General features: G+C 46.2%; 1 protein-coding gene across 1 annotated transcript in view; it reads left to right on the top strand.

Annotated features, from left to right (window-relative positions):
• Nucleotides 1–4,422, top strand: part of PLEKHM3 (pleckstrin homology domain containing M3) — a 444,523-nt gene extending 440,101 nt beyond the window's left edge. Inside the window, exon 8 of the mRNA XM_029606371.1 lies at nt 2,530–4,422. Coding sequence (XP_029462231.1) covers nt 2,530–2,707 — 178 coding nt within the window. The 3' untranslated portion in view covers nt 2,708–4,422. The remainder of the gene's footprint in view (nt 1–2,529) is intronic.
• The last annotated feature ends 14,397 nt before the right edge of the window (nt 4,423–18,819 follow it).

The following is an 18,819-nucleotide window of genomic DNA, read 5'->3' as shown; positions in this document are numbered from 1 at the left end:
CAATTCGTCCTTTATGCGAGGACTCAACCCTTCCAAGAAGATGGAGCGCAGACAGTTGGATTCCCAATGCAACTCTGATGCGAGAGTTTGAAACTCTATGACATAGTCTATTAAAGGGCAAGAACCCTGTTAAAGGTGGAGCAGCGTTGACCCAGAGACGGCACGCTGCCCGGGGTCTTCAAAGTCTGACCGAAACAGGGCGAGGAACCCTGGAAGGTCCCGAAGAATAGGATCTGCTCGCTCCCAGAGAGGTGAAGCCCATGCCAGGGCCTTGCCATCCAGGAGGGCCAGAATGTACGTGGTCTTGGTGATCACATCTGGGAAGTATGCGTACTGCAAGCAGAATGCATGTTGCAGAGATTCAGGAAGCCCCGACACAGAAGAGTGTTTCCTGAGAAGTGTGGAGATGCCGGCAATGGCACAGTCAGCCGAGGAGCCAATGAAGAGGTAGAGGCATTGAGCTTGATAGACGTGGTTGTGGCGTTCACAGTGGCATCTAAACGAGAGCTCAAGTTGTCTATGGCGGTAGCCAGGAACTCCAAGAATTTCTATTGTTTACTGATCCGTTGTGCCAGGCCAGGGATGGCCTGGAGAGCTGATACCTCTGCCGGGTCCATGGACTTGGCAAACTGTTATGCTCTGTGGGTTGGTGGACCCTTGGCGTGATTTGTTACAGCCTGTGGGGAGGAGCCCCACAGGTCCGCGCCTAGGAGGGCCCAGCGTCAGAGCAGAGAACGGCGGCGTCCATGCCGCCGAAGAGAGTCCTGCGGAGCGCGGTGTTGCAGACAAGCCCGCACAGCGAGCAGCCCTGGGGGAGGGCAGGAGAGCAGTGTAGGTAGGAGGTGAGCACTCGTGGTCGCAGCCGTCTGCGACTGACAGGTGTAACACTATGCTTTCTTCATCGTGCTATCTCCAGAGAGCTTATTCTTTTATTTTACTTGCCATTCCTTATTAAAATCACCTTGAATAAAAGAATGTGCCCACAAGTTTGGACGCACAGCACCAGTCTCACATGCAATGCCATTTTGGCATGGCAAGTAAAATCATAGCATAAGCTCTCTGGAGAAAGCATCTTTAGCTGATCAGTATGCAGTCTGGCGCTGTGCATCAGACTTTGGCATCCTGTTCAGCTGTAGGTGCCCACCCCAGAGAGCTTATGCTTTGACTTTACTTGCCATTCTCTGTCAAAAAGGCCTTGGATGCAAGAATTGGCTCTTTGGAGGGTGAACTTGCAGCTAGATGGACAGCATGTAAGCTCCGTATGGTGGGCTACTACAGTTAAACAGTATGACAAAGATGGATGCACAGTGCTGGTGTCCTGTTCAACTATAGGTGCCCTTCCCGAGAGCACCGGAAATTAAACTCCTGGGTACGAGGTGGAGTAAACTCACATTTCTGGTGGCCAAAGTTATTCTATTGCTGTGCCCAGTGTGGTAGAAGCAGCTAGACACTACCCCACTGGGCACAGCAATAGTATAATATGGCAACCAAAACGCGAGTTAAGTTCTACTGCTGTGACCCAGGAGTTAAATATCCAGCGTTAAAAAATGTGCTTTAAGGAGTCTGGACTTTAAAGTGTCTGCTTGCATTGCTTGGGAATAGATAGTGGCTTCATGTTAATCATAGTGTGAGTTTTTACACCTGTTTTAGCGTGCATTTTTTTATGAGTAAATTAACTCTGGTGTGTAACAGGGATTTTAACTTACTCCTGAAAAATGCACGCTAAAACAGGAGTGAAAACCTGCATTAACGTTAGAGCCCCTTATTACATCAGCCCCTTAGAAATCCTCCAGTTAGTACAGTCACCAGACACTAAAGTTGTATATGTGCTTTGTGATAGAGAATTTATACTTTCTTGTTTCTTTTATTTTGTAACTATTTAAGTTATTTTGTTACTATTTAAGTAAGAGCCAGTTGTTTTCTACTTGAAAAAGAAGCCAAAATCATAATGAGGTGGTGAGCAGACATTGTGGTTGGACACTTTCTGGTCTTTCGAATCCAGAATAGCCAGACCTCAATATTCAATCTTATCTGGCTAACTTACATGAAATATTCAGCAGCACAGCTATGCTGCTTTTTTTCTCTATCAGTCATGTTATTTTATTTACATAGGTTTGTGAATGCATAAGTTGCTTTGTATACATTAGGGAGTTTTATGCATGCAAAGCAGCTTACTTCCATAAGCGGAGGAAATCTTTTGTTATATTACACGAAAGTACTGCAATATCGCCTTATTGTGGCTTAGTAAATTTAGCTATATGTTAGATAAGTATCACTGCCCTGATCCACCCATTGCCTGCCCACAACTTATCCAACTAAGTAGCATTTGAATCTCGGGCTCCCTGTTTTTATCCATTGCAAAATCCTGTTCTCACCAGCTCTTGCTTCAACAGCAACTCCCTCAAGAAATGTTTGTGATGTTACCAGAACCCCACAAAGAATTTACAACCTAGTATTTTGTCTATATTGAAATCTCACTGTACCTTCGATGAAGGTTAATTGTAATTCATTCACTTGTGTCTTTTGTAGATGTGAGTGCTGTGGTGCAGTTTTCCATGTGGAATGCAAGGTGAAGACCGTACCCTGTCCCAGATGTGTGCGCAAGGAGCTGCAGAAGAAACAGAAGTCCTTCTGGAGGAAGCTGAATGTGGACGACAGCCTCGACGAGTCATGCAGCATGTTTGAGCTGTCATACCAGAACACGTGAGCCGTCTTGCCACGGCTGGCTTCTCTGAGGCTGCCTGACCTGCAGTCCCCGGCTCATAACCCACTGTCGCTTAGAAAACCAAGCAGAAACCTTGTACTAGAAAACATGCAAATGTATAACCTAGCTTCAGCTAGCCACAGTAGTGTGCCATTGAAAGAGGCTAGGAAGCAGAGGGAGAATTGCCTCAGTAGTAGCCAAGGCGCGCCGTTTGAAGTGGAGTTCATCGGCTGGTATCAGGGCGAATTTTGGCTCACTTGTGCCGCTTCAGCTCCTGGCCAAGGCTCCAAGTTTTAGTTCCCATTTGGAATACAGAAAACTGCCTGTACTTGCCATGGTGACTTCAGCCTGAAAACACGGTGGGAGGGGCTCAGTACAGCATCCGCTTTCTTTTGTTTATTTATTTTAATTTGCCGTCAACAGGTGCTTCATTTTGGATTAATTTATTGCCGCCTTATTTATTGTTGGGCTGGACTCTGCGGTAGGGCTCCACTGAGGAGTCGCTTACAGAGACTGAGGAGTATGAGCGTGGTGCATGGACACAGTTGCCACGTAACGCAGCAGATTTAGTAGTGCTCATTTTATTCCTTCAACAGGATAACCATTTAGTGTTCATAAAGGCATATGTGTATGCATGGGGCTCCCAAAGTATAACTTACAGTAGTTTCTTATGGGGAGTTATTGATACGCACAAACACAGGATACTTCTTCGTTGATAAGTGTCTAAATACATTTACACCACAGCAGTGGAACCTAAAACAGGTTAGTTATTAACTGTTTCACTTTCAGGTATTAGACACATGGGATCCTCTAGTTTTCCTCTGAATGTTGTTCTGCGTTTTATTCTTCCTGTCAGCATACCTGGATTTCCACAGCTGGACAGTGGGGATGATTTCAAACGTGCTCTCTCTCCGCTTGCTCCATCAGTCATACCCCCTAGCTTTTATGCATCATTGTTTAATTTATTTTAAAAGCTACTATAATGTTCAATTGATTAAGGAATAAAACACAGAGCAGTAGTTAAAAAAAAAACACCCCTCTCCTAAAAATTATATGCACAATTAGCCTAAATTTTAACCTGCCAAGATTGTAATGTAATCGTTTAACTTCCTGGTCACATGCCTTATAAATGTGTGACACTGACCCTTTAAATTAGAAGGCCGATGCTATTTCATTTTATGGCAAAGGTCCCAACCCAATGCAGTTGCTTCAGGAGCTGGAAATGACAGAGATTCAGTTCCTTTAGTACAAATGAAGTGTTCCTCAGCAAACAGCACCAAGATCAAATAACTTACAAAAATAAAGCACTAGGCAGCAAAAGAAAGAACTTGCTATGTGTTTGGGACAGGCAAGAACTATAAGTGTTCCTTGTAACAAGATTTGGGGATGTTTTTGAAAGGCAAGAAAAAAAATCAGTTGCTGTCATTTATGATGTCTTAAATTGGGAAAACAAATTGTGGAGGTTTCTACAGTATTGCACCCACCACATTCGTTTGTGGGATTTGTATATACAACTTTAAGTAAGAATTAAGATCCAATATGATGTTATTTGGACATCTGTGTGTATAGAAAAACAAAATTATCATAACAGATTCTGAATGATAAGATTTAAATACAAAATCAGAGAGATGCACATTAATTCTGTCGATAGCTTAACCCTCTCCCCCATACCTTTATATCTTACAAAAAAATGCATATAATAAAGATACTAAATCATCTGCTTCCTGTTGATTTTCTTTGAAAAATATTGTATTTTTATCATTTTCATACATTTTCAAAACTTTTATTTTGAAATTATTAAACTGTTCCACCAAACCACCATCTCATGAAAGAAACAAGTATTTGTATAATGAGCATTGTTCTATTATTGTTAAGCAAGATGAGAAATGAAGCAAAATGCATACATCCTGTTTTCTCTTCCTGAATGTTGTACCATCAGACAAGCAGTAGTATAGTTCTTTACCGAATATTAGGGTTTAGTGGTGCAATTTCATGAAAAATATTCATATGAAAATAAGTCCTAATTATATAGAGTTGGGAGAGGCCAACAGCAGAGGAAAAAGCTAAGAATAAAGTAAGTGAAATTATTATTTACCTGATAATTTCCTTTCCTCTAGAACAGTCAGGCAAGTCCATTACCAACATGCCAACAAGCAGCTAGAGACAAAGATCAGAAGCTCACTGATATCACACTTCATATACCACTGAGCTCACATTATAGCCTGCCAGTAATTCTGTAAAAGCTAAGGGCCTGATTTTCAAAAGCATTTACATGCATAAAACTGGGTTTTACGCTTGTAAATGCACTTTAACCGTGCATTTTTCTCCAAAAAGGAGAAAACCAGATTAAGATCCCAAAGAGGAACCAGAATCCAAACAGATGATTGGCTGTGTTTGATTCCTTTCAAAAACCAACCCATATCTGCAATGGAAGACAGGAGCTGACCTTAAATTTGGCCCCTGTAACAACCAAGAGCTGTCATATGTACCTTTTAAGGTATTAAGGGCCAATCCCTTACAGGCCTATTCAGTAAAGTCCGTGGGAGAGCGGGCGAATGCCTGCTCTCCCGGCGCTCGCGATACAGTATTTAAATGAGGCCCGGCGGTAGAAACGGGCAAAAGGAGGCATTAGACACTAGCGCGTCCCTAGCACCTCCTTTTTGACAGGAGCGGCGGCTGTCAGCAGGTTTGACAGCCGACGCTCAATTTTGCCGGCGTCGGTTCTTGAGCCCGCTGACAGCCACGGGCTCAGAAACCGGATGCCGGCAAAATTTGTCCGGTTTTCGACCCGACAGCTGCCGGCCGACTTCCAATTTTTTTTTTTTTCATTTTTTAAACTTTTTTTTACTCTTCAGGACCTCCAACTTAATATCGCCATGATATTAAGTCGGAGGGTGCACAGAAAAGCAGTTTTTATTGCTTTTCTCTGCACTTTCCCGGTGCCGGAAGAAATTAGCGCCTACCTTTGGGTAGGCGCTAATTTCTGAAAGTAAAATGTGCGGCTTGGCTGTTCATTTTACTTTCTGAATTGCACGCGAATACCTAATAGGGCCCTCAACATGCATTTGCATGTTGAGGGCCCTATTAGGTTCGGCGGGTTGGACGCACGTTTTCCGCCCCTTACTGAATAAGGGGTAAGGGAAAACGCGCATCCAATGGCAGGTTAACAGTGCGCGTCCAATGGCAGGTTAACAGTGCATCTTCCTCTAGAAATTACAAAATCATTGGCTCAGAGGTGCACTCCAGCTCCCACTGACGCCTGCACATAAGCTAGGGAAATTCAAAACGTCCTTGCCCTCAACAGTATCGCATCACCAATTGCAGCCTTTCAAGGTTGTTTTAAAATTTACCTTTGCATCGAGCGTAACCAAGTAGTTCCTTGTCAAGGGAAAAAAAATTCTGAACCAGCTCCTGGTTTAGCCCAAGGTATTCAATGAGATATAGTTCTGCTTTTCTTATGGAAATTAATAGAGAGTGGCCACTGTTGGACCCTTGGTCTGACCCAGTATGGCATGTTCTTAAGAATGCAATGAGGTAAAACCAGGACTGGATTGGCTTGTCCCCCTTGACATGGAGCTATATGGTCACCATAAATCTGGACCCACTTGTGATAAAACGGGACAAATGACCGCTGATCTCCGGCACCTGCAGGTGGACCCCCAAGCTCTTATTGTGAAGCACTGATGGAGGAGATTTATTTGGAATCATCCTTAGGATTCTTCTTGTAATGAAAGGATTTATTACAGGCTGGCGGAGAGAGCTAAATCATATTCCATGTCCATCAAAAAAGTCACCCTTGGTTCCAGAGATGGGGAATCCTCCTCCGCTTCCTGCATCAACAATAAGCCCGAACGTGCAACTATACAGCAACAGTCCAAGATCTGAAGATTAATGTGCACTGCATCAAGTGCTCCCTTAGCCTCTGTCTTCCTATCCTGCACATTTTTCAAGGCCACTCCCACCCATGGGGATGGTGGTTGACTTGGTCACCGAGCGCGCTAGTGCATCCACCCTTGGAAAATGGAACTGGCCCTTCACCTGAGGATCCAGGGGATACATGCGCACCAGGGAATGACCCCCTTTAAAGTTAGCCTCCAGAGAGCTGCACTCCAAATCAGTCATAAGAACATGCCATGATGCATCAGACCAAGGGTCCATCAAGCCCAGCATCCTGTTTCCAACAGAGGCCAAACCAGGCTACAAGTACCTGGCAAGTACCCAAACACTAAGGGGCAGATTTTCAAAGGGTTGCATGCGTTACAAACGCACGTAACCCCCGAAAAGCTGCCCCTGCACACGCCGAGCCTAAGCCCCAGGGCACGCGTATGTCCCGGGGCTTTGAAAAAGGGTTGGGAAGGGGGCAGGTCTGGGGGCGGGACTGAGGCCTCCTTCGTTGTGGCCCTGCCAGGGAATGGCGTGCCGGCAGCTGGCCGGCGTGCACGTAACTTCTGCAACAAAGGTCAGGATGGGGGTTTAGGTAGGGCTGGGGGGTGGGTTAGGGAGGGGAAGGTGGGGGGTGGCGGAAGGAAAGTTCCCTCCGAGGCCGCTCCGATTTCGGAGCGGCCTCGGAGGGAACTGAGAAAGCCATCGGGGCTCCCTTGGGGCTCGGCGCGTGCAAGGTGCACAAGTGTGCACCCCCTTGCACGCGCCGACCCCGGATTTTATAACATGCACGCGGCAGCGCACGCATGTTATAAAATCGGGTGTAGATTTGTTCGCGCTGGGTTGCGCGAACAAATCTACGCCCGCATGTATCTTTTAAGATCTGGCACTAGGTATATCCCATTCCACTGATGCCAGTAATAGCAGTGGCTATTCCCTAAGTAAATTTGATTAATAGCAGTTGATGGACTTCCCCTCCAAGAACTTATCCAAACCTTTTTTGAACCCAGCTACACTAAATGCACTAACCACATCTTCTGGCAATAAATTCCAGAACTTAATTGGTTAATTTACCTAGCGGCTTCCTTGTGTAAGGAGAAGACTTTTTCACTGAACAAGCTGCTTCTAATATTAGCTTTGGCTTGACTTTATTTGGTCCCACATGAGGATTGTGCCAAAATTTGTGAATGGGAAGGATATATATAAATTTAAAGAAAAATGTATCCAAATGGAGCTTCACACTGCCACGTTATCAGAATACTGTCGTGTCAAACGGATCCCTAGAGGCCTAAGAACCATTAAGGAGGCATCGTTTTTTACAGACCAGGAGGAATGCCGGCCTGAATAAGTGCACACATGAGTTGATGATTTTGATTGCTGAAACTGATAAACAATCAATGATAGACATTCAAAGCTTAATTGATTGTCAGTTTAAATTGGCGCCGCTGGATATACCTGACTATCTTGAAAGTTAAATCCAAATAAATCTCAAAAAACCCACCACTGTATACAGCAATCCAATAGAATAAAAAATAAATCAAGGGCAACTGAAAGCTGCTCTATCACTGCCAAAATGTGTTTTACAGTAAGTTGTTTAATATCTTATTTTGTATGAATTCAAAAGTTAATCAGCCTACACTCTGTGGACCTGTTTAATTTTCAAAAAGACTTTTCAAAAGAACTGAAAATATATTTATGGAGAGAGTGGAAGGTTTCATATATAGTGTAGGTGACTCCGCACCAATGTGTAATTGGTTATAATCATCAACCTGCCACCACCTCCAAAAAAGCAAAATTTAAAAAAAAAAAATTTTTGTGTTGAAAGTATAGTTCCAAATAATTCAATGGCATCCGTGGCAATGCTGGTATTTGCCTTCCTCGCAGAAGAAACTGATATGGTCTTCAAAACTACCCTTTGATTTAAAGCGGGTACATGGCTGACTTCCCTGTTTTGTTGGTTGTTTTCAAGCGTTAAAATCCAATCCCGACACAAACAGTTCGTGTTTCAGACAATGATCTTTCTTCAGGGGAATATGATGTCAAATGTAACCAACCTCATAGGATTCTGACCTCGCCAAGGGCTGTTCTTCATGTCTGCTGAAAACTGAAACTTTCTGTTCGCCGCATCGTGCTGGCTGTGCTCCGCTCCAAGCCACCGGATGAATGCCCTGAAACTCACTGGGCCCTGTTAAATATGCGAATGAAAATGCCTGTAGAGCCAATCCAAGGACACGAAATTATAAAGAACCTATCAGCAGTTTTAACCATTGGAGGAAGGCCCTTTTAAACTGCCCAATATTTGGTTTATTTCACAAATGAAAGGCCGGTCCCTGATGACGTCAGGAGCCGACCTGACTGAGAACTGTTCTCCGGCTTGCTCTATTAGAGCTGCGGAGCTGATAGAACCTGTCGGGAGTCTAAACATCCTCCTGAACTGTGTTACACCACTGTGATAGCTGGATACATTAAAAAATTCACAAAACCGCGATCTTAAAATAAACTATAATGAACAAAGCATAATGCACACTGCACGTGCTCCTAGGCATCTGTAAGTGCCCAATGATGACCCGAATAAATGGATTACAATAAGATGTTTAAGTTTAATTCATCATTCATGCCCCTCGGGGCAGAAGATGTTAATGTGAAAATCCAAAATGCTTCACGGTAATTAAGTAGTGCTCCCATGTCACCACCCCGTGAAGGGGGCTTGATTTGCTCTAAGATCGTCCATTTTAATTCAGCTATGGTATGGCCCTGATCTTTAAGATGTTGTACCATTGGGGCAGTCATCTTGGCTGTGGTGAACCTAGACTTATGTTCACCCAACCTAACTCTGATGGATCGTGTAGTCCGGCCTATATAGATCTTCGGACACGGACAAATAATGACATAAACTACATTGTTTGAATTACAATCTGTATTATGTCTCCTCCAAACTTTGTATTTAGTGACAGGATCCTCCCATATTATGCCCATGAGGTTTGGGCACACCAGCTGCAATGACCGCACGATTGGTGACCTACTACTGTCTCCACTGTTGGTGTTGCGTCAATCTGTGCGTGTACGGGCTTTCTCTGATGTTTCTACCTCGAGCCATAGCAAACATGGGTAATTCTTTGAAGACATTATGTAGAGAGAGAATGTGCCAGTGACGCTTGATGGCCGCTATGATGGTACCCACTGCGGTGGATTGCCGTAGAACACAAATTACATCTGGCTAACTTTAGACCTGTCTGAGCGTGGCCAGAGTTCACCAGTTAGGTTCACCAGCTAACTCCGACTATCTTAACCTAACCTGCTAATGCTGCCCACCCCAGGAATTTCCCCAACATATCCAGATAAATTCTAGCCGGATAAAGAGTTATCCAGCTAGAATTTAGCCAGAGAAGTCAATTCTTGGACTGATTCATGAAGGGGGAAAATAGGATTCCTTTTGCAAACTCATCATAAGAACATAAGAAAATGCCATACTGGGTCAGACCAAGGGTCCATCAAGCCCAGCATCCTGTTTCCAACAGTGGCCAATCCAGGCCATAAGAACCTGGCAAGTACCCAAAAACTAAGTCTATTTCATGTTACCATTGCTAATGGCAGTGGCAGTGGCTATTCTCTAACTTAATAGCAGGTAATGGACTTCTCCTCCAAGAACTTATCCAATCCTTTTTTAAACACAGCTATACTAACTGCACTAACCACATCCTCTGGCAACAAATTCCAGAGTTTAATTGTGCGTTGAATAAAAAAGAACTTTCTCCGATTAGTTTTAAATGTGCCCCATGCTAACTTCATGGAGTGCCCCCTAGTCTTTCTACTATCCGAAAGAGTAAATAACCGATTCACATCTACCCGTTCTAGACCTCTCATGATTTTAAACACCTCTATCATATCCCCCCTCAGTCGTCTCTTCTCCAAGCTGAAAAGTCCTAACCTCTTTAGTCTTTCCTCATAGGGGAGTTGTTCCATTCCCCTTATCATTTTGGTAGCCCTTCTCTGTACCTTCTCCATCGCAATTATATCTTTTTTGAGATGCGGCGACCAGAATTGTACACAGTATTCAAGGTGCGGTCTCACCATGGAGCGATACAGAGGCATTATGACATTTTCCGTTTTATTAACCATTCCATTTCTAATAATTCCCAACATTCTGTTTGCTTTTTTGACTGCCGCAACACACTGTACCGACGATTTCAATGTGTTATCCACTATGACACCTAGATCTCCTTCTTGGGTTGTAGCACCTAATATGGAACCCAACATTGTGTAATTATAGCCTGGGTTATTTTTCCCTATATGCATCACCTTGCACTTATCCACATTAAATTTCATCTGCCATTTGGATGCCCAATTTTCCAGTCTCACAAGGTCTTCCTGCAATTTATCACAATCTGCTTGTGATTTAACTACTCTGAACAATTTTGTGTCATCTGCAAATTTGATTATCTCACTCGTCGTATTTCTTTCTAGACCATTTATAAATATATTGAAAAGTAAGGGTCCCAATACAGATCCCTGAGGCACTCCACTGTCCACTCCCTTCCACTGAGAAAATTGCCCATTTAATCCTACTCTCTGTTTCCTGTCTTTTAGCCAGTTTGCAATCCACGAAAGGACATCGCCACCTATCCCATGACTTTTTACTTTTCCTAGAAGCCTCTCATGAGGAACTTTTCAAACGCCTTCTGAAAATCCAAGTATACTATATCTACCGGTTCACCTTTATCCACATGTTTATTAACTCCTTCAAAAAAGTGAAGCAGATTTGTGAGGCAAGACTTGCCCTGGGTAAAGCCATGCTGACTTTGTTCCATTAAACCATGTCTTTCTATATGTTCTGTGATTTTGATGTTTAGAACACTTTCCACTATTTTTCCTGGCACTGAAGTCAGGCTAACTGGTCTGTAGTTTCCCGGATTGCCCCTGGAGCCCTTTTTAAATATTGGGGTTACATTTGCTATCCTCCAGTCTTCAGGTACAATGGATGATTTTAATGATAAGTTACAAATTTTTACTAATAGGATAGGATAGGATCCCCCTTCTCAACCACAGACCCCGCAACAACTTCCTCATCCAGTTGCAGTGTGCGGAGAGACTGCAATCAGGGAGGACAACTCATCCCTATTAAAGCATAGAATGGTCCTGTGGGCTTCACCTTAAGGGCTAGTTCCCCTTCCTCAAAATCCTCAGGAAGATCCCTGGAGAAAAATCTCTGAAATTCCCTCAAAGAATCATCGGAATGCAAGGGCTCATCCCCTGATCTGTCAGGATCCAATTCCCCTTGTGATTTCTTTCTCCCCAGGGATTTGCGATGCTCGCAGAAGCAAAGGAAGATCTCCATGGTCAGAGGGACCCCGTCCCCTGCAAAAACGCTAGTAGGCCCTGAAAAATCTCTATCCAGGACAGAGAAACCACTTCTGTTCTCGAGACCAGCAGTGAAGGGATGACTTGGCGAGGGAAAGCAACCCCTAGATCCTGCCTGCCTTGCGGCATCAGAGGAGGGGCCCATCCCCTTTCTCTGGACCATGCTCTAAAATGGCCTTCCTCCAAAGTAGAGACAACATTGCCAAACATTTCTTTAGCCGCTGCTCCGGAATACCTGCCACCACAAAGTTGTGGGTAGCCACACACACACTCCCCTTGGCTGCAGAGCATTCCTGGAAAACTCAACAGTCCCTCAGGCACAATTATTCAGAGGCCATAGACACAGCACAACACAGACTTCTTCTCACACTGTGCTTCGGTGCCGTCTTGCCTTCACCACGGGGTCCTACATTTACTGGCTTCCCACTAACAGCATCCCCACACCAACCACTAACCAACTGCTGCTCTTCCAATGAGCCTACACATGCTTTTTTTATTATTATTATTATTATTATTGCTTGCTCCTCCAAGACACAAAAATAAAGCCACAGTTCTACTAGACTTGAGGATCACAGCTCATGTCCGAGGGAGAGCAAGGGGGGGAGAGAGAGCAGAAAGAAGGTCAATAAACAGAAGCTTACCCTCCTGGAATCTCCCCCGAATGCAGTTTGCTAAACAGAGGGAAGGGAACTGAGCCATGACCTCGAGCCCCTGCCCCTACTCCCCCCAGGATTCAGCCCCACTTCATCAGTAAGGTCTTGCTCAACTGAGGGAGGGAGCTTAGCTGTCAGGAGCCCATACCAATCCAGTCAGCGAAACCTAAGTCCACAGCTCAGGTTAGCATGCCTGCCATCTGCTGGAGTCAGAGATTACAGGCAGGCTGATGTCAGCACAGTAGTATATGAAGGGTGACATCAGCAAGCTTTTGATCTCCATCTACTGGTTGATGTGCATAACCCATTGGTGATGGACTGGTCTGACTGGATGAAAAGGAAATGTTAATTTGAAGAAAATAGCATAATAGTATTGGAAAGTTAAATCCTAGAAAATCTTGCCAATAGTATCTATACACTCACCATGTGTATGTGTGAGGGAACAGGTTGTATCTAATTTCTAAGTGTGCTTTTCAATAAAGCCTTCATACTTGTAATTAAAATATTTCAGTTCTTTGCCTTATAAGTATGTTATGATTGGCTGGAATAAATGTCATGAAATAATGTTACTAACATATTGGGCCTTGTGCAGTAAAGATTTTTTTTCCATACAGGTAGTCAGGACAAGGCCTTCTCAATATGGCCTCTTATATTGTTCTCTTCCCCTAATTCCCCACCACATTTCTCTGTCCATTGTAGTATCTCTTCCTTGTCAATAAATTTGCTGTGAAACAGATGGTACTTCATTGCAGAACTCCTAGGTGATGAATTTGTTTACTTTTATGTGGGGAGGAAGTGGGTAATGTAGGTTGATAATGTCATACACCCAATGGATTTCCCAACAGCTCTGTTACACTAATATATCTCTACTGTTTCGCAATGGCTAGTTCTTCTCTTCCAAAATTGCAATTGGTTCTTAGATTTTTGCACAGAAAATGAATGATTTTTGGGTGGATTAAAGCACATTTGTCAATCCTTTGCCCATTCTAATTTTTTCATATGTGATTCAGGCAGAGCTTATTTCCAGACAACCAGGAATATACAGCCATAAAGCCTTATTAAGCTTTCCCAATTTCTCTAGCTGATCATCCCCTAAATGCAATATGTCTTTATATTGTCAGCAGGTACCCAGCTTTAGTAATCACCTGTTAAGTGACTTATATAGATATTAAGTAGAATTGATGATAATATGGAGCTTTGAAGTACTCCACACTGGAAAGACCAATGGTAATAATTGATTCCCAACTAATATTCTCAAGATCTATGATACAGAAAGCTTGAAAACCAAGTCATGACCTTTACATCAATGCCAATGGTTTGTAAACGAGACAGTAAAATGGTATAATCCCTACAAGCAACTTCAAACAGTGTTCCTGAACATACCCAGATCAGTCCAGACAAGTGGGTTTTATTCATCCCTACCAGCAGATGGAGGTAGAGAGCAAAACTTTGGGCACTGCCACATATTCGAGAGTGCCACCTGCAGTCCCTCGGTATTTCTCTACCTCCAGCAGATGGTAGAGGTGCTATTCCTGCAGTCCTGACTGACTGGGTTTGTTGAGGAAGAAAATTTTCTCCCTGAGGTGGCAGGTTCCTGTGCAAGGACCATCCCTCGGGTGGAGCCGGGCTAACGGGGGGTTGGATATCCCTGGCCAGTTCAGCCTGCAACCCAGGGACCCGATTAACCAGTGGTATGGTTCCCTCGGAGTCTCCCGAAGCCCCTCCGCCAGCTATAAAAGGGAAGTACCCTAATTTTTTATTAGCTCCTTTTTATTGTAACAGGATCCTTTAAGGCTCTGAGTAAAAAAAAAAAAAAGTAAAGAAGCTGTGTTGCGGCAGAGGCAGTCGACTCGGCTGTAGTTGGGGATGGGTCTGCTTGTCGTCGGCCGGAGTGGGATCACCGTCGACAGGGTCAGGGCCCGGTTGAGAACCAGTACCTCCGTTTTGGGGTTCTTTGCCCTGCCGTTTCCAGTGCGCGATTTTCAGCCGTTTTTGCTGAGGCCTCCTGAGCGCGCCAGCAGGAAACTTTTTCTTTGAGATAAGCGCCCTCTGCTGTTTCTTGTGCCACCCGCGGCCACGTGGTGTGCCCCTCCCCCTCGCAATCCCGGCCGCGTTGCTGCATTTTTTTGCCGCGGCATTGCTGGTAATTATGTTTAAAAAAAAAAAAAAAAAAGTAAAAAAGAGCAGCCGAAGGGATTGGGGGATGGCAGAGAAACATTTCGGGGAGGTTTGCCAAGTTTGTGGGAGTCGGGTGGCTCCTCTTAATGAGCTCCTTCTCTGCGCAGCATGTGCGGAAGGGGTGAAGGGGCATCAGCTAAAATTGTAAAACCCCAGAGTGGGGCAAGACCAGCGGTGGCGGCGCTAGGCTCGCAGGAAGGTGTGGCTATGGCTGTGGAAGCGGAGCCAGATCAGGGAGGTACCGCCCCGAGGGTTCTGGGGTCCCTGCCGTCTCTTCCTGTTTCAAAATCCCGGCAGAGGCCGGAGGATCGGAATGGTGCAGGTCCTAGCAGTCCCAAGTGCCCTACAGGACCCCTGGGGGGGGGGGTTTCACCCGAATTTGTGCTCCTCATGCATGAAGCTTTTCTGGCTAAGCAGGAGGGAAAGTGCGGTTTACAGATTAGTCTGACGGACTCAGCACAGTGGAAGAAAGCTTCAGCCAAGGGGTCTGCTTCGGAGGAGTCGGACAAGTCTCAGGAGTAAGTAGACATCTATTCGGAGGCAGACCCTGATGAGGACCAGATAAGGGACCAACCTCTGGATCCACTAGATGCGAAAACATAGCCGGGAGTGGAGCCTCCATAGGCTGAATGCGATGATCCGCGAGTGATCCATCTTTTTAGAAGGGAGGAGCTGCACTCGCTTATCCCCCAGGTGTTAGAGGAGTTGGGGGTCAAGCTGATGCTAGAGGATTTGGATGCAGAAGGGGTTAATCCGGTGCTAGATGACATCAGGAAACCCCCCAGTGCCTTTCCAATTCCTAACAAAATTCAGAAGTTGATTGACCGGGAGTGGGATTCCCCCGACTTGGGATTGCGAGTCGGCAGGGCCATGACTAAGCTTTATCCGCTGATGCAGGAACATTTGGATGTTCTTAAGGTTCTGAAGGTGTTATGGTTATTGGTGTTTGGGTTGATCCTTGGATACTGTGGCAGCTGACCACACCCACGGGGGGCAGTACCGTGAGGGACCACGGTGTCAGGCTAGACTCTGGACACACAAACACAGATTGAATCTTTATTTAAACAGTTTTGGAAACCACCAGAGGTGGCAGTAGTGAGTAGTAGATGTTGAGTCCGGCTGGGCGAGTATCCCACAGGACGCTGGAATAGCGGATCCTCTGCTTGGCTGTGCTGTAGTGGAAAGAGACTGAGAGTTATGAGTACACAGTGAGAAACATACAGAGTCTCAGGTAGAATAGAAGAAGCTCCGAGACAGGGAGAGCAGGCCCTCGAGCGAGTACCTGATCCCTTAGAGCAGGGAGACTCAGTGATATTGTACTCACACAGCGGTTCCACTAGATGAGAGGTCTGGCACTGGAACAGAGGGCAGGCCGTCAAGGAGCGAGTACCTGGTTCTAGGGAAGCAGTACTGTGGAATAGATGGTAATTGTACTCACAGATGTATACTGTTAGTGAAGTCTTCCAAGTAGAAAGGATTGTAGATGCAGGCAGCGTCTCAGGGAACATGGGCCCTCGAGGAGCGAGTACCGGTTTCCTGTTAGCACCTGAAAGAAGCAGAAGAGGCCCCCGAGGAGCGGGTACCCCATTAGTGGTAAGAGTTCCAGATATCGCTGGAGTAGCAGAGTAGCTTCGGTACGGAGATCGAATCCCATCCGTAGAATCTGAGTTGTTGCTAACTCGATTAGCTAGCAAAAGAGGTAGGCTTAAATATCTGGGCAGCGTGATGTCATCTCAGGGGGCCGCCCCTGAGGTTCACGCCAATGAGGAAATAAAGATGAGGGCGGCGCGCGCACGCACGCACGCACCCTATGGTACCTTGGAGGAGCATGGCGGGAAGCAGCACCAAAGCCGGTCCGGGAATGCCGGAGAGGTTGGCAGACAGACGCCGCGGCAGCTAGTAGTCCGAGGTGAGCGGGAGGAGCCGCAAGAAGAGTAAGGTAGGTGGGGCGAAGCCGTTGCAGACCAACGGTCGCAACAGAAGGTGGATGCAACGGTTTCAGCGGTCACCAAGAAGACGACCATCCCGGTGGCTGGAGCTTCTGCTTTGAAAGATGTTCAGGATCGGAAGCTGGAGGTGCACCTCAAGCGGGCCTTTGAGGTTCTGGGGTTAGGCCTGTGAGCTGCGGTCTGTGCCAGCCTCATGCAATGGGCCTATTTGTGTTGGATCCAGAAGCTGCAGGAACAGACTGCCTCTGGGATCCTGTCCCCGGCCCAGGCGGCTCGACTGGAGGCGGGGGTTGCGTATGGCATTGATGCCTTATATGACCTGGTGTGGGCCACGGCTCGCGATATGGTCTCATTGGTGGCGCCCCGGTGTCACTTGTGGTTGCGAAATTGGTCGGCTGATCTATCGTCGAAATCACAATGTTGTAATTTGCCTTTTCAGGGAAAGCTTTTGTTTGGTGAGGATCTGGATCATCTGATGAAGTCGCTAGTGGAGACAAAAGGAAATAGACTGCCAGAGGTTTGGAAGTCGATCAGGAAGTCTTTCTCCTTGCGGCCTCATTTTCGAGACTCAAGGCGTTTTCGTCCGACAAGATCCTCAGGGACCTCGGCTCCAAGACAGGCTTCGCTTAGGCAGCAGTCCTTTTGAGAGACTGGCAGGTCATCTAGAGGCGGAGCCACCCAGGCGGCAGGTGGCAGTAAGTCCGCTAAATGAGATCCGGCAGGTCCACTTTCCAGCTCTGGTAATTGGGGGCAGGCTAGCCCGATTTTACAGGGAGTGAACCAAAATAACATCCGACTGGTGGGTATTAAGTGTTGTGAGAGAAGGTTATGCCTTAAAATTTGCTCGCCCTCTCAGGCTGGCCTTTCTAGAGTTGCTCTGTCTTTCCTGAAACAAGCGAGCAGCAGTCCAGGAAACACTTCAGCAGTTATTAAGTCTACAGGCTGTGCTGCCGGCGCCCATGGCCGAACGGGGGCAAGGCAGATAGTCCATCTATTTCGTGGTGCCAAAAATGGAGGGCACTTTCCGGCCTATTCTGGATCTCAAAAAGGTCAACCAGGCTTTGAAGGTACCACGTTTTCAGATGGAGACGTTATGTACCGTAATTGCAGTGGTAAGGAGCGGAGAGTTTTTGGCGTCTCTGGATCTCACTGAAGCTTATCTTCATATCCCCATCCAGCAAGAACATCAGAAATTTCTCAGGTTCATGGTGTTGGGGTAACACTATCAGTTTTAAGCGCTTCCCTTCAGTCTGGCCACTGCTCCGCGTACCTTCACGAAGGTGATGGTGGTGGTGGCTGCAGCCCTGCGAGAGGAGGGACTGTTGGTGCACCTGTACCTGGACGACTGGCTGATTCGGGGGAAGTCACTGGAAGAATGTGTGCAGTCCGTGGACCGCATGAGGTCTCTCCTGGAATCTCTGGGCTGGATCATCAACGTGCAGAAGAGTCATCTGCTGCCATCTCGTATCCTCGAGTACTTGGGAGCCCGTTTTGACACCTTGCAGGGCAGGGTGTTCCTTACAGATGACAGGTTGAACAAGATCCAGGGGCAGATAGCTCGGCTTCTTCGTCTACCGCAGCCAAAGGTCTGAGATTATTTGCAGGTCCTGGGCTCGATGGCGTCCACGTTGGAACTGGTGCCATGGGCGTTTGCTCATTTGAGGCCCCTTCAGAGGGCGTTGTTGTCGCGCTGAAATCCTCAATTGCAGCAATACTTTCTGTCCCTGTCTCTGACAGATTCGGCCAGATCCAGTCTGGCCGGTGGATGATGCGGAGAAATCTGGAGAAGGGAATGCCTCTCGAAGTCCTGGATTGGTGGTGGTCACCAAGGATGCCAGTCTTTGCGGATGGGGAGCAGTGTGCCTGGGCAAGTCGGCGCAGGGACTTTGGTCAATGACGGAACAGGCATGGTCCATCAATCGACTGGAGATGAGAGTGGTGCGCAGGGCTCTGGTGGAGTTTTTACCCTGGGTTCGCGGTCGGATGATACGAGTTTTTTTGGACAACTCAACCACAGTGGCTTACATCAACCGCCAGGGGGGAACCAAGAGTCCAGCAGTGGCGCAGAAGGCTTAACTGTTGTTTGAGTGGGCGG

The sequence above is a fragment of the Rhinatrema bivittatum genome, chromosome 6 (assembly GCF_901001135.1).
Source record: "Rhinatrema bivittatum chromosome 6, aRhiBiv1.1, whole genome shotgun sequence".
Classification (NCBI taxonomy): Eukaryota; Metazoa; Chordata; class Amphibia; order Gymnophiona; family Rhinatrematidae; genus Rhinatrema; species Rhinatrema bivittatum.
The sequence above is the reverse complement of the archived record's forward strand: the minus strand, read 5'-3'. Positions and strand labels throughout refer to the sequence as shown.